The sequence below is a fragment of the Gymnoscopelus braueri genome (genome assembly GCF_963280865.1).
Source record: "Gymnoscopelus braueri genome assembly, chromosome: 12".
NCBI classification, from domain to species: Eukaryota; Metazoa; Chordata; class Actinopteri; order Myctophiformes; family Myctophidae; genus Gymnoscopelus; species Gymnoscopelus braueri.
Window position 1 is genome coordinate 7856510 of NC_137614.1, and position 15996 is coordinate 7872505.

A 15996-nucleotide genomic window follows, 5' to 3' on the forward strand; every position below is an offset into this window, starting at 1 on the left:
CGATATATCGGCACACCCCTAGATGAAGTAACTAAGTACGTTTACTCAAGTACTGTACTTAAGTACAATTTTGGGGTAGTTTTACTTTACTGGGGTATTTCCGATTTTCAGTGCTTTTACTTCTTCTACTTTTACATCTCAGAGGCAAATATTGTACTTTTACTCCACTACAATTATTTGAAAACTTTACTAGTTACTTTGCAGATATACATTATTATATTATAAAACATACATTAACCACTTTAGCCCTATTTTATACATAAGCTATTTTCAATCATTTTAGTACTTTTACTTTTGGTACTTTAAGTACATTTTGATACCAATACTTTTGTACTTTTAAGTACATTTTTAATTCCGGACTTTTACTTGTAACAGAGTACTTCTAAATTGCAGTATATAAGTAAAACATTTGAGTACTTTTTCCACCACTGATAGTTGCAGACTACTGCTCTTTTGAAGTGCATTGTTCTTTGCTACAATACTGTATGTGGGCAGAAGCATCTTTGCAGACTGACTTGAAGGGAGAGAGATAATGATAGTCCTGAGTGGCAGTATAAAAGGCAAGGCTGTCATGACAATCTGAACATCAAGGATCCTTAAGTCAATAGGCTTGACTCGTGTGTGCCTGTGATATGGCGGCTGCGTCCCTGCACAGCATCGTGATTGACTTTGTGTGCTTCCTATATATGGCAGTTTTTTCTCAAACTTTTTTGTGTAAAAGACCCACAAATTGACACCCCCATCTGAAAATGTGTTGTGCCAGGGACAAGAGAAGATGTATGTTAAAATAATTCAAAACCATTCTAAATCTTCCAAACATTTTCGATATTTCTTTTTAAACCAACAGCCAGGAACCCCTCCAAGGACCCCTGAGAACCACCGTCCTATGGCACCCGTGTACGGTGTTGATGTGAATGCATTATAGTGTGATTATCAATCACTATACCGTAAGTCGTCATTGGGTGCTCAAAGTGGGGTCCGGGGACCCCCAGGGGTCCTTGAGGGGATTCCTAAGGGGTCCCCAGCAAAATGTAATGTAGCATCAACATCAGTTTAACCACTTTAACCCTGTCCACAAGTTTCCTAGTGAATTATGGGAATCACTTCCTGTCGTCAGTCATTCAATTTCATTCAACAGGAAGTGATGCATTGAGGGAATTATGGGCATCACTTCCTGTTGAATGACATTTAATGACTGATGACAGGAAGTGATTCCCGTACTTCACTAGGAAACTTGTGAATATACATCGGTTATTTAAAAATATCCAATCTACAAGCTCATAACGACGCGTTGTGAGCTTGTAGATCAGATTTTTTCAATGTATTTTGTACAAATTTGGAATATGTTTTGAAGCCACAGCTACACAATGCAGTACAGTGGAAAAAACGAATCATAACATCTGACTTCACATCACAACATCAGTACTTACCGCACAACTTACTTACCCAAGTCGTGCTACTCATACGCTGAGTTTACGGTGACTGGGATCGAACAAAGACATGATAACAAATAAATAGTAAAGCAATCAATCGCTAAGAGATAATCCATATTTGCAGCCCCATGGTAAGTATGTCTCTAATGCAATTATAGACACAGACTCCATACTGTAGGAAGTGCTACACAGTACCTGATTGGCCCGTGTCCTCTGTGCATATGGTGGTGTATTATGGTCGGAATAGTGCAGTCTGCTCGGCAGATGGAGAGATGGCGGGTCGGTCAGGTTTCCTTTCGTGAGCTGTGGCCGCCCACGCCCACGCGCCTCGGCCTCTACTCCACTTTGGTGCTCCTCTCTCCTGGTCAAATATCGGATTCGTGAGTCATCCCTGGCCCTCTCTCCTCCCCGTGGAGGAACACGCTGGGTGTCTTAAAATACACTCTTTAACTGGGCAGCCATGCAAGAGCCCAGGCCCTAGCACACAGAGCCTGGAGCTGCCCAGGGGACTGGCAAACAGAGAAGGGCCAGAGACAGAGGGCGAGCGATGGATTCCACTGTGGAGGGAGAGAGAGAGAGAGATAAGAGAAGGGGAGTGGGCGTGGGCGGGTGGGTTGGGAGGTCGAACCAGATAAAGGTTTTATAAAAGCTTTACTTTTTCCGAAACGCGCAAAACACCAAAGCCATACAGCTCGGCGGGTGGTGTAGGCGATACTGAAAACGGTGGTCATTGGGGACAGCGTTGTTATGGTAGTAAAAAAGAAAAAGAAACGAGCTACAAAACTGGATAAAAACTGCAGTTTAGGCGACTTGAGTGTTTGAGTGCCATTCACTGGGAGAGACGTTGTGGAGCATAGTGGAGTAGAGAGCTGGTTGAATCCTATCAGGGGGTTGCCAGGGGGCAGGCTGAATCGTTTTGCAATCACCATACAGTAGCTGGAAGAAAACATGGGGGCCGGGGGTGAATATTTGCGGGACTCGGAGGAAGGAGAATAGATGGGTGGACCCAGTGGTATCAATACTGCAATGTAGGCCTACTCTGTTACAAGTAAAAGTCCGGAATTAAAAATGTTCTTGAGTAAATGTACAAAAGTATTGGTATCAAAATGTACTTAAAGTACCAAAAGTAAAAGTACTAAAATGTTTGAAAATAGCAGATCTACAAGCTCACAACGCGTCGCGATGCGATGCGTTGTGAGCTTGTAGATCGGCTAGTTTCTTTATACATTTCTTTTTTATCCCGCGATTTTGTAACCCTTATTTTTCACCCGGTGCCAAAAGTGATCCTGGGAGCTACACTCCCCTCACCAGCCTAGGGAGCCCAGGGCCGACCTCATGCCTCCTTCAATGCATGAGAGCCAACTGACCTTCTTTTCACCTGACAGGGGGGAGATTCCCCGATTGGACGTAACGTGTGGAAGGAACACGTTATTCCAACCAGTTCCCTTCCCCTCCATCGGCTATTTTCAAATAGCCTAGTTATAAAATAAGGCTAAAGTGGTTAATGTATGTTTTATAATGTAATCCTTTATATTTGCAAAGTAACTAGTAACTAAAGTTTTCAAATAATGGTAGTGGAGTAACGGTACAATATTTGCCTCTGAGATGTAGTGGAGTAGAAGTAAAAGTATAGATAAATGGAAATACTCCAGTAAAGTAAAAGTACCTCAAATCTTTACTTAAGTACAGTATTTGAGTAAATGTGCTTAGTTACTGGACGTGGACGGAGAGACAGCGAGAGAGGCAGAGCACGGACAGGCTTGAAAAAGAGTGAGCGAAAGAGAGGAGAATGACAAAAGGAAGAGAGGATTAGCCAGAAGGGAGAGAGAGAGAGAGAGAGAGAGACACGCAGAGAGAGGGCTGAAGAAGAAGAGGGAGAGAGAGGACAGGAAGAAGGGGTTTGGCTGGCATCACGGCGTGTTTGAAACGAGACCGAGGGGCAGATTGGCTCGGCGTCTGAAGGGAGAACTGGCAGCCCTGATTGAAGCTCTTCTCGGGGGCAGGATGTGTCTCCTGATCATCTGTGTGGGAGTGTCTGCGTTCTGCAGACAGATGACAGAGAGAGAGAGAGACGCCGGGGCTGTGCTGCTGGTGCTGCTGACGCAACTCTTTACCCCCTGTCTGTCTCTCTCTCTCTCTGTCTCTACGAAAGGGACAGAGAGAGAGAGACGCGGGGGTGGGGGACGGTAAACTGATAGTCAGACAGGCTGCATGTGTTTGTGTGTGTGTGTGAGAGAGACAGAGAGAGAGAGAGAGAGAGAGAGAGAGAGAGAGAGAGAGAGAGAGAGAGAGAGAGAGAGAGAGAAGGGAGAGAAAGAGGGAGAGACAGAGGGGCGATGGAGCAGCGACCTGGTGAAAGAAAGGCATCTTGAGTGACAGTGTGCCAGATATAGATCTAGGAGGGGAGGGAGGGAGCGAGGGAAGGAAGGGAGGAAGGGAGGGAAGGAAGGAAGGAAGGAAGGAAGGAAGGAAGGAAGGAAGGAAGGAAGGAAGGAAGGAAGGAAGGAAGGAAGGAAGGAAGGAAGGAAGGGACGGAAGGAAGGAAGGAAGGAAGGGACGGACCGAGGGAGGGAGGGAGAGGGGAAGGAAGGAGGGAAGGAGGGAAGGAGGGAAGGAAGGAAGGAAGGAAGGAAGGAAGGAAGGAAGGAAGGAAGGAAGGAAGGAAGGAAGGAAGGAAGGAAGGAAGGAAAGAAAGACACGGGGAGGGAGGGAGGGGATGAGGGAGGGAGGGAGGGAAAGCTGTCGATTCTCCTCCCTATCTCTCAATTCAATTAAATTGAATTCAATGGAGGCTTTATTGGCACGGGGAGGATACTTGCACGTTGCCAAGGCGAGTGTGAAAAATGAAAGCAAAAACTAAAATGTACAGCTATAAAGATGTAGGCCTACAAGGGTAAAGACATGATGTGTAAACAAAGCTGTGTACCGCATTGAAACATTGTAACATAGGTCACATTATCTTTAAGAATACAAACAGAAACGTTGTGCTTTTGCTCTGAACCCATTAAAACCGGGAACGTGTAACCCCTTATTTAAAATGAGGGTGTACAAAATATAACATAAAATAAATAAATATGAGCAGTTCATTTAAACTGCATAAATAAGTAATTAAAATACACAAGTAAATTCATAAATGCAAAATTGATAAACAAGGGTTGAATTGAAAATGGTTTGTTAATGTTTGGAGTAAACAGTTAAACTGTACCTGTACAAAAAAAGAACACATCCCTTTAAGGCAGTCAATGATGTTACTTCCCCTTTAAGGACACACTGAGAGAGTGGAAGGAGAGAGAAGCAGACACAGAACGTCAGAAAGTGACTTCAATTGATTTCAGAAAGAAAAAACTGTGATAAAAACGTTCGATACAAACTTAAAGAGTGTCTTAACACCTTTGTGAAGTGTTTGGTCAGACTTAGGAGCAGCAACTGCCTGGTTTGTGCTTGTGTTTGCACAGACCAGTGTTTTGGTGAGTTGAAAACAAATGCATTGATCATGATCACTGCACTAAATGTGTGTACTTGCTAGGAGGCCCACAAACACTGTTATGATGACAAGGAACATCTACATGCCAGTGCAAGGGTCCACTTTGGTTTGATTATTTTTATTTTTGGACTAAACTAATTAAGGTACGACTTGAATTGATAATAGACAGTATTCAAGTGCCACAACGTTTTTTATTTATTTAGACTCAACTGAACTGACAAGGGGAGTCAGAGATACACTTGAAGTATGACATTTTGTTTTATTTTGTTTAAATGACATTCCATGTTGTGATTTAAGGAATCATGTTCATTTGATTGATTTTTGATACTGTTACTTACCTCTACCTGTGACATTTGATTATCAAGTTCTGGTTATAATTGTACCTGTGGAGAAAGGGAAAGATAGAGTTGAACAAAATAGAGACATCTTTGCTTCTGGGGGGGTTCCCTATTACAAAATATTTTGAGATGGGTGTCGGCGGCCAAATACATATAATTTTGGGGGTCCTTAACATGAAATAGTCTGAGCACCACCGATGTAGCAACATATGTGTTCTTCAGAAAGCTGTTTGGTTAGAGTGTCCGCCCTGTGACTGGGAGGTCGCGGTTCGATCCCCGGCCAGGTCATACCAAAGACTCTAATAACGTGCCTCCCTGCTTAGCACTCAGCATCAAGGGTTGGATTGGGGGGTAAGTCCCTGTGACATAGCATCATGTCCAGTACTTGTACATCATGCTGCCTCACTCTAAGGAAACAGGAGATAGGCTCCTGCCCTAAGCAAGGCTTACTTACTTATATATATCATGTAGCGACAAATATTCCAAGTTTATTCTGTTTGTACGTACAGTACAGTGTGTCTGTGTGCACGGTGCAGACGTTGTAGGAATAAACACAGGCAGATTGACAGTCTTTTTGTGGCGCTTGTATTCCGTTGGACGTCCTCTCGCTGTCACAACAGCTCACAGATCTGTGGCTGCTGTGTTTGCACATTGCTGTACACTTCACTGTACTACGGTAGAGATGGGGGAGATAGCTCATTGTTATTAGTCATGTTTTCAAAAAGCCCTTTTGGGCGTTTCTAATCTGTGGGAAGTATGTGACTCTGATGTCTTGCTACGGTTGGCAGGTAGTTAAAAAGTGAAGCTCGGTTTCCCACCTCATTTTGAGCACAGTGGGGTGCACACAATCTGTCTTCTCTCTCCAACTTTCCCTCTCCATTTCTCTCTCTCTCTCTCCCTCCCTCTATCTGTCTGCCTCTCCCCCTCACACTCTCTCCACCAGCCTTCACCCCCCCCCCTCTCTCTCTCTCTCCCTCTCTCTCTCTCTCTGCCAGCGTTCCTCTCTCAATTCATTTCAATTCCATTTCAAAGGATCTTTATTGGCATGGGGAAAAGTCCATTTTACATTGCCAAAGCAAGTGTCACGTAAAAAACTATCAAACAACCAGGAAATCTATGCACGATTTACACATCATGAATGTGCAAACAGAGTTATGTCACGTACTGTAACGACGTTGCAACTTGGGAAAGAAACTAGCTGATGAAGCCACACAAACGCGTAGGCAGGGGTAGCTAGGGTCTCTCTTGTAGGCAGTGGTCTAAAGTAACTAAGTACATTTACTCAAGTACTGTACTTAAGTACAATTTGGAGGTACTTTTACTTTGTCAGAGTATTTCCAATTGTCTATACTTTTGCTTCTACTCCACTACATCTCAGAGGCAAATATTGCACTTTTACTCCACTATAATTATTTGAAAACTTTAGTTACTACCCAGATAGCAAAATATGGGTGAATCAACGTTGAAAAATAGTCGGCCATAACGGTTGACTCAACGTTCAATCTCAACGTTGAAACTGTACTGAAATCACAACGCCATTATTATTTGATTCAACGTTGGGTTTCAACCACTAACTAACACTATATCAACGTTGATTCAACCATCATCTAAATGGTATTCTGCATGCTGATTTTAGTTGATTTTATGTTGAATCAACGTTATGACTCAATATTGATTCAACCATCATCTAAATGGTAATCTGCATGCACATTTTAGTTGATTTAATGTTGAATCAACATTAGGAATCAACATTGATTCAACCATCATCTAAATGGTAATCTGCATGCACATTTTAGTTGATTTTATGTTGAATCAACATCAGGAATCGAACACTGATTTAATTTATTAATTGGATTATACTGAATCATATTAGGAATCAATATTGATCCTGATCATCCAACAACCTAATGGTAATCTGCATGTACATTTTAAATTATGTATGCTGATATACTGTAAGGCTACATCTTGTTCAAAATTACCTTACATTTCCCAAAATGTGAAAATATAAAAATAAAGACAGACAATATGATTTGAATCTTCACATTTATTGAACCAAGGCATTTAGACCTGCGTTGAACTGCTTTAACCATTGTTTTTATGCTTTAACAGATGAAATATAGAACATATACAAGATTGTAGATCTGCTATTTATGAAAGAAATCGTGAAAATGTCTGCAAGCATTTGGATATTTTGACCCGATTCTGTGAATGTCTTCTAAATGATAGATCTGCTATTTTTGAAAAATCGTAAACATTTGTTCAAATCTTTGAATATATATTTTTCAAAGGAAACTTTTGTAACTGAAATCTGTTTCTGGGGGTCCCTGGAAAGATATTTTTCTAGGTGGGGGTCTGCGTCCAAATACATGTGATTTTGGGGGTCCTTGACATGGAAAAATTTGAGAACCACAGATTTGGAAGAAGTATTTAGAAGACAGAATCGGGGACAAAATATTCATTTTCACGATTTTTTTTGGGTTGTTTTTTATAAAAAGAAAAGAAAAAAAGGTCCAAGTTCAAACGCAAAACGCTGTCCCGGTCTAGATGGGTTAAAGAAAAGAAAAAATGGTTGAAGTTCAAACGCAAAACGCTGTCCCGGTTGTAATGGGTTAATCCCTTCAGGGAGGGAGGGAACCTGCAGAGGTGCCACCTGCATCCAGATCCGGTCCCTGCTGCTCCAGAGCATTCCTCGGGATGCCTCCCTGACGGCCAGGCGCAAACTGCAGCCAAGACTTGACCGTCTTTTCATAGTTCAACTGGGTTAATTTTCGGTCCGATCGTTGAGCAGCAGCTGAAAGATAAGATAACAAGAAAGCACATGGGATTTAAACACTCAATTTTGTATACATATAAAACACAAAGACACTTAATCTGCAGCAGCCAGTGCGGGTTGGCTAAAAGACTGGACTGGAATTTGAAATGAGCATCTAAAGCATTGCATACACTTTCACCAGCACCTGACTCCAACCTAAACTTTTTTTAAATATTAATTTAGGAAATTGTGCTCAACTAGTCAACAGGAGATTCTGGTTAAATCTGTCTAAATGCACACATCCGAGTTGAAATCTGAGTTGAAATCTGATTTGAAACCACCTCCAGAGGTGGTTCGAAATCAGATTTAACTCGCACATACAGCACAATAGGCAGGTCGCACTCTCGAGCCCTGTGCCTGCCACAGTCTGTGTAGACAGAGTTTACAGCTGATCAACTGGTTATGAGGGGAGGGGAGGGGCCCTTGGCAGCCTCCTTGCTCTCTGCAAATTTTACTTGGAGGCTATTTATTCCGAATGTATCATATTTTTAAGTTTAATTGTTATAGCACGCCCGTCCCCCGAAATAAAAGCCCTAAAAACACAACACAGTAAGACAGACATGTGTATACATTGTCACAAGATACCCCAAGATATATATCTATACAGGCATGCAAACAGCCCGAGGTGAAAAAGGTGACAACATGTTGTTTTCTTTCGGGTCAGGTGTCACACAATTGCCCTATTTGAGTTCAAAAAGGTGACTGTAGCTGAAAAGTGACACTTTTGCATGTCTGTATACAGGTGGACTATAGGTGGTCTCTAGGTGGTCTCTAGGTGGTCTATAGGTGGTCTATGGGTGGTATACAGGTGGTCTCTAGGTGGTATACAGGTGGTCTATAGGTGGTCTATGGGTGGTATACGGGTGGCATACAGGTGGTATACGGGTGGTATACGGGTGGACTATAGGTGGTCTCTAGGTGGTCTCTAGGTGGTATACAGGTGGTCTATAGGTGGTCTACAGGTGGTCTCTAGGTGGTCTCTAGGTGGTCTCTAGGTGGTATACGGGTGGTCTATAGGTGGTATACAGGTGGTATACAGGTGGTCTACAGGTGGTATACAGGTGGACTATAGGTGGTCTATAGGTGGTCTATGGGTGGTATACAGGTGGTATACAGGTGGTCTCTAGGTGGTCTCTAGGTGGTCTCTAGGTGGTCTCTGGGTGGTCTATGGGTGGTATACGGGTGGTCTATGGGTGGTCTCTAGGTGGTATATGGGTGGTCTCTAGGTGGTCTATGGGTGGTCTATGGGTGGTCTATGGGTGGTATACGGGTGGTCTACGGGTGGTCTATGGGTGGTCTATGGGTGGTCTATGGGTGGTCTCTGGGTGGTATACAGGTGGTATACAGGTGGACTCTAGGTGGTATCTAGGTGGACTCTAGGTGGTATACAGGTGGTCTCTAGGTGGTATACGGGTGGACTATAGGTGGTCTCTAGGTGGTATACGGGTGGACTATAGGTAGTATACAGGTGGTCTCTAGGTGGTATACAGGTGGTATACAGGTGGTATACAGGTGGTCTATAGGTGGTCTATGGGTGGTATACGGGTGGTCTATGGGTGGTATACAGGTGGTCTCTAGGTGGTCTATGGGTGGTCTCTAGGTGGTATACAGGTGGTATACAGGTGGTATACAGGTGGTATACAGGTGGTCTCTAGGTGGTATACAGGTGGTATACAGGTGGTCTGTAGGTGGTATACAGGTGGTCTATAGGTGGTATACAGGTGGTCTATAGGTGGTCTATAGGTGGTATACAGGTGGTATACAGGTGGTCTCTAGGTGGTATACAGGTGGTCTATAGGTGGTCTATGGGTGGTATACGGGTGGTCTATGGGTGGTATACAGGTGGTCTCTAGGTGGTCTATGGGTGGTATACAGGTGGTATACGGGTGGTATACAGGTGGTCTCTAGGTGGACTCTAGGTGGACTCTAGGTGGTCTCTAGGTGGTCTACGGGTGGTATACGGGTGGTATACAGGTGGTCTATAGGTGGACTATAGGTGGTCTCTAGGTGGTCTCTAGGTGGTCTCTAGGTGGTCTCTAGGTGGTCTCTAGGTGGTCTCTAGGTGGTCTATGGGTGGTATACAGGTGGTCTATAGGTGGTATACAGGTGGTCTATAGGTGGTCTATGGGTGGTATACAGGTGGTATACAGGTGGACTATAGGTGGTCTCTAGGTGGTATACAGGTGGTCTCTAGGTGGTATACGGGTGGACTATAGGTGGTCTCTAGGTGGTATACGGGTGGACTATAGGTGGTCTCTAGGTGGTATACGGGTGGACTATAGGTGGTCTCTAGGTGGTATACAGGTGGTCTATAGGTGGTATACAGGTGGTATACAGGTGGTCTACAGGTGGTCTACAGGTGGTATACAGGTGGTCTCTAGGTGGTATACAGGTGGTCTATAGGTGGTATACAGGTGGTCTCTAGGTGGTATACAGGTGGTCTATAGGTGGTATACAGGTGGTCTCTAGGTGGTATACAGGTGGTCTATAGGTGTTATACAGGTGGTCTCTAGGTGGTATACAGGTGGTCTCTAGGTGGTCTATAGGTGGTATACAGGTGGTATATAGGTGGTATACAGGTGGTCTATAGGTGGTATACAGGTGGTCTATAGGTGGTATACAGGTGGTCTATAGGTGGTATACAGGTGGTCTATAGGTGGTATACAGGTGGTATACAGGTGGTCTCTAGGTGGTCTCTAGGTGGTCTATGGGTGGTATACGGGTGGTCTATGGGTGGTATACAGGTGGTCTCTAGGTGGTCTATGGGTGGTCTCTAGGTGGTATACAGGTGGTATACGGGTGGTATACAGGTGGTCTATAGGTGGACTCTAGGTGGTCTCTAGGTGGACTCTAGGTGGTCTCTAGGTGGTCTACAGGTGGTCTATAGGTGGTCTCTAGGTGGTATACAGGTGGTCTATAGGTGGTATACAGGTGGTCTATAGGTGGTATACAGGTGGTCTATAGGTGGTATACAGGTGGTCTCTAGGTGGTCTATGGGTGGTATACGGGTGGTCTATGGGTGGTATACAGGTGGTCTCTAGGTGGTCTATGGGTGGTCTCTAGGTGGTATACAGGTGGTATACGGGTGGTCTACAGGTGGTCTATAGGTGGACTCTAGGTGGTCTCTAGGTGGACTCTAGGTGGTCTCTAGGTGGTCTACAGGTGGTATACGGGTGGTATACGGGTGGTATACGGGTGGTATACAGGTGGTCTATAGGTGGTCTCTAGGTGGTCTCTAGGTGGTCTCTAGGTGGTCTCTGGGTGGTCTCTGGGTGGTATACAGGTGGTCTATAGGTGGTCTACAGGTGGTATACAGGTGGTCTATAGGTGGTCTATGGGTGGTATACAGGTGGTATACAGGTGGACTATAGGTGGTCTCTAGGTGGTATACAGGTGGTCTCTAGGTGGTATACGGGTGGACTATAGGTGGTCTCTAGGTGGTATACGGGTGGACTATAGGTGGTCTCTAGGTGGTCTATGGGTGGTATACGGGTGGTATACAGGTGGTCTATAGGTGGTATACAGGTGGACTATAGGTGGTATACGGGTGGTCTATAGGTGGTATACAGGTGGTATACAGGTGGTCTATAGGTGGTCTATGGGTGGTATACAGGTGGTCTATAGGTGGTATACAGGTGGTATACAGGTGGTATACAGGTGGACTATAGGTGGTCTATGGGTGGTATACGGGTGGTATACAGGTGGACTATAGGTGGTCTCTAGGTGGTATACAGGTGGTCTATAGGTGGTCTATGGGTGGTATACAGGTGGTCTATAGGTGGTATACAGGTGGTATACAGGTGGACTATAGGTGGTCTCTAGGTGGTATACAGGTGGTATACAGGTGGTCTACAGGTGGTCTCTAGGTGGTCTCTAGGTGGTATACGGGTGGTCTATAGGTGGTATACAGGTGGTATACGGGTGGTATACAGGTGGTGGTATACAGGTGGTCTAGAGGTGGTATACAGGTGGACTATAGGTGGTCTATGGGTGGTCTATGGGTGGTATACAGGTGGTCTACGGGTGGTATACGGGTGGTATACAGGTGGTCTATGGGTGGTATACAGGTGGTCTACAGGTGGTATACAGGTGGTATACAGGTGGTCTCTAGGTGGTCTCTAGGTGGTCTCTAGGTGGTATACGGGTGGTCTATGGGTGGTATACAGGTGGTCTCTAGGTGGTCTATGGGTGGTCTCTAGGTGGTATACAGGTGGTATACGGGTGGTATACAGGTGGTCTAGAGGTGGACTCTAGGTGGACTCGGCATTTATAGGATGCCAGGTCAACAATGACCTGGTATCTGTCCTTTGCATAATCCTGCAAGGTCATCAAGGCTAGGAGGGCAAGTGCTACGGGCTGAGGTGGAGTCTGAAGAGGTGAGTCTATGGGTGGTATACAGGTGGTATACGGGTGGTATACAGGTGGTCTCTAGGTGGTCTCTAGGTGGTATACGGGTGGACTATAGGTGGTCTCTAGGTGGTATACGGGTGGTCTATAGGTGGTATACAGGTGGTATACGGGTGGTATACAGGTGGTCTCTAGGTGGTCTCTAGGTGGTATACGGGTGGACTATAGGTGGTCTCTAGGTGGTCTATGGGTGGTATACGGGTGGTCTATAGGTGGTATACAGGTGGACTATAGGTGGTATACAGGTGGTATACAGGTGGTCTATAGGTGGTCTATGGGTGGTATACGGGTGGTATACAGGTGGTATACACAGGCATGCAAACAGCCCGAGGTGAAAAAGGTGACAACATGTTGTTTTCTTTCGGGTCAGGTGTCACACAATTGCCCTATTTGAGTTCAAAAAGGTGACTGTAGCTGAAAAGTGACACTTTTGCATGTCTGTCTATAAGTGGTTACCAACTCCACTGACTGGCCATCTATAACACTACTCTGAGGAACTAGTGGTGTGACAAATACTTACTGAACAGTGCCTCTTCGCCTCATCCAGTTTGTTCTTCCCCTCTGGGATGACACCATGCTTTCCGTATACGACGGCATTGCGGCACTCCTCATGGGTGAAGAACACCTCGAACAAGGCGTGGAATAGCCTCTTGCAGTCCTTCCTGGCACGCTGGTGTATGGCTGCCAGCTGCACAGATGAAATCATCTGTCCACAGCCTGTGAATAGAGAGCGAGCAATTAACAAACTGCATTTTAAGACATCAGCTACATTGACCCCTTTCTGCGCTCAGTGCACCATGAAAACAGACAACTGTGACCTTCTGAAAACTTCACTATCTAGTTGCAGCTCACAACACGGATCACTCGCTACCAAGAACGTCAGGTTCAGTGTGAAATGTATGGCAAACGTATACATCCATACCTGGATATAGCTCCTGCTGCCCGAGACTGGACACTCCAGACTCTAGGTCACCGACCAGGGTGATAAAGCCCTTCAGTGCGTCTAGTTTCTCAGAGCCTAGAACAAAGACAAAAAAATCTGAGTCTACTGAGTGTATTTGTAAAACAATAAGATTGAGTACTGTTCTACAAAGCTCTACAGTATATTCTGATAGCAGTCATTGATGAGTATTTGTTCAGTAGCAGGGGTCGATCTCCCCAGCTCTTCAGTAAACAGAAAACAGTTTTATTTTGGGATACCAATGTTTTCCAGTCATGTCAGAGAACTCACAAAAGAGGTACAGGATAAAGTAAAGTTTCAAGTGAGACAAAGAAATTAGCAGACAACTGAAAACTGCAACATTACAGGCAATAAAACTTACTGATACTGGAGAGCACAGTGGTTATCCTCCTCAACTGGAGCTGGAGCTTCTCCACCTCAGACCGACAAGAGTCGCAAGGCTGCCACCCTTGACCCTCTGGTATGCTCTGGTCAGATGGATTTGGTTGACCTAGAAAGATTGAAAGCACGTCAAAAACTGTAAAGAAAAGTTTTTTAAAAAAAAGCAAAACTCATCTATGAATCCTGAATTTGAAGGACAACAGTGCCAAGTCTGCTGACACTTAGCTGAGGAACCACACCTTCTACTGGAGCATCACTGGACGGAGATGGAGGTTGCAGTACACTGGGTGTTTCTTGGTTCCACTGATCCAAGTCCATATATGTAGCTGCATACGGCTGTGCAGAAAAGACAAAAGGCCCTTAATTGTACTTGGTCAAAAATCATCAAAACTATAGGCTACTATACAAGCTCATAGCGCAGCACCGAGTGCTGTGCTAAGAGCTTGTAGGTCTACATGGGTTAAATCGAAAGAAAACATACCTCATCAACAGGTCGGCAGGCCTGTGTAGAAGAGGCTGGAGGGTATGGCTGTAAATCGGGGTAGAAGGTATCGCAAGGTTGCAGAGACATAGAAAAGTAACCTTAGTTTGTAGTCTGTCAAAGATCTTTAAAAAATAGCTATGCCTTTATGCAATGCATTGTGGATTTTAGATAGACCAATCAAAAGTAATGTGGAATGTAATACAAGTCACAAATAAATTCAATTTATATTCAATTATAACCTTAGCAATACAAAAATCAAAATGAGTGCAATAAATCAATGGTTATTATAACCGTAACAATCAAAATTAAAGTGTCTGCATTAAATTGATGGTTATTCAAAGCTAAACAATCAAAGTGCCTGCATTAATCCAGTGGTTATTCTAATCTTAACAATCACTAACTCCATCAGTTTTTGAGAGATTGTATTTTGGGTTTTAGGGATTTATGTCCAAGTGAGAGAAGAACTCTTTGAATAAAATCAAAGGTGTTCTTCATTGATTTGGGGTACTCCAAATTCAGTGCGTAAATCAGTCCAAACAGTAGGCAGATGGCATGTGGGAGACTTTGAAGGTCATCACTGTTGTACCTTCCAAGACGATGCATGATAGTGAAGAGTCCAAGTGCAGTGAGTGAGGAGAAGCCGGGCTGTCTTCAGGAACCACGGTCAGGATCCCAATGGAGAGGTGGGACATGTCTGGAAGGTCATCGGTGTCCTAACAACCACAACCACAATTACATGTCAAATGTCGCCTTTTTATATGGTAGAAAACACAATACACACCCACTAAGGGGAAGTAAAATAAACACACAAGACTGCTAAGTGGTCAAGGACTAGACAGAAGTGACGTAAGACAATGTTTACATTGTATACTGCAACCTCTAAGTCGCAATTTCCATCATACACAGCCCTCTTCATGAGAAATAAAACTTGATTGCATTTCATGGCAATAAACTCACCAATATTGCACCTCTACAATCATCAATCAATCCATTGTTTATTGAGAAAAAGTTGCTCATGAGAAAAGTTTTTTTTTTTGGTAAATTTTTGTCAGATACAAAAGAGAATGCCATTAAATGCAATCAGATACAAGTTTTAATTATCATGAATAGGGCAGTCTATGGAGGGAATTGTGACTTAATGACTTTGTATCTTAGAAACTTAACCGTGGGAGAATGCCATTAAATGCAATCAGATACAAGTTTTAATTATCATGAATAGGGCAGTCTATGGAGGGATGACTTTGTATCTTAGAAACTTAACAGTGGAGGTACAGCTGATAAGGAGAAAGTGGAGCAGGATTAGTCACACATTCAGGAGAAACAAAACAGCAATAATTAAACATTAACATGGAACGCACCAGGCAAACGGAGCAGAGGAAGACCCAAAAACACCTGGAGAAGGAGCACAGAGCAAGAAGTAAAGAAATAGGGAACAGCTGGAGAGGATGGCCCAAGACAGATGAGGGTGTAAGCGATCCATCAATAGCCTTTACCTCTGGTGATACCTGCCGCAGATACTCCTTGAGTTGTGGAGCACAACGTCCTCCCTTGGACTTGAAAATCTCCAAGAACCCAAGAGTGTGTTTGTCAAGTTCTTGGAAATCTTTGCTTTTGAGCGACAGAACACTGCCACAATCTAAAAGACAGGAAGGACAAATTAAGATTCAAAATAGTCGTTTTAGAGATACATTGAAGA

The 15996-nt window shown here is 44.1% G+C and overlaps 2 protein-coding genes across 3 annotated transcripts in view; one reads left to right on the forward strand and one right to left on the reverse strand.

Moving 5' to 3' along the window:
• The window catches only part of LOC308097452 (metabotropic glutamate receptor 7-like), a gene marked incomplete at both ends in the record, with an annotated part of 249239 nt that overhangs the window by 42514 nt on the left and 190729 nt on the right, over positions 1-15996 (forward strand). The gene's annotated exons all lie outside the window — the stretch shown is intronic.
• LOC308097027 (uncharacterized protein) lies at positions 7291-15029 on the reverse strand. 2 transcript variants are annotated; one of them, XM_080444588.1, is made up of 7 exons: positions 14887-15029; positions 14298-14345; positions 14056-14152; positions 13797-13925; positions 13397-13492; positions 12995-13191; positions 7291-8046 (listed from the first exon to the last, which is right to left on the reverse strand). In XM_080444588.1, the coding sequence occupies exons 3-7, from the start codon at positions 14132-14134 to the stop codon at positions 8017-8019; spliced, it is 531 nt and encodes a 176-aa protein (XP_080300714.1). In that variant the 5' UTR covers positions 14135-14152; positions 14298-14345; positions 14887-15029; the 3' UTR covers positions 7291-8016. The 2 variants fall into 2 exon arrangements, with proteins under 2 accessions (XP_080300714.1, XP_080300713.1); XM_080444587.1 differs by lacking the exon at positions 7291-8046 and having other exon boundaries at positions 12864-13191.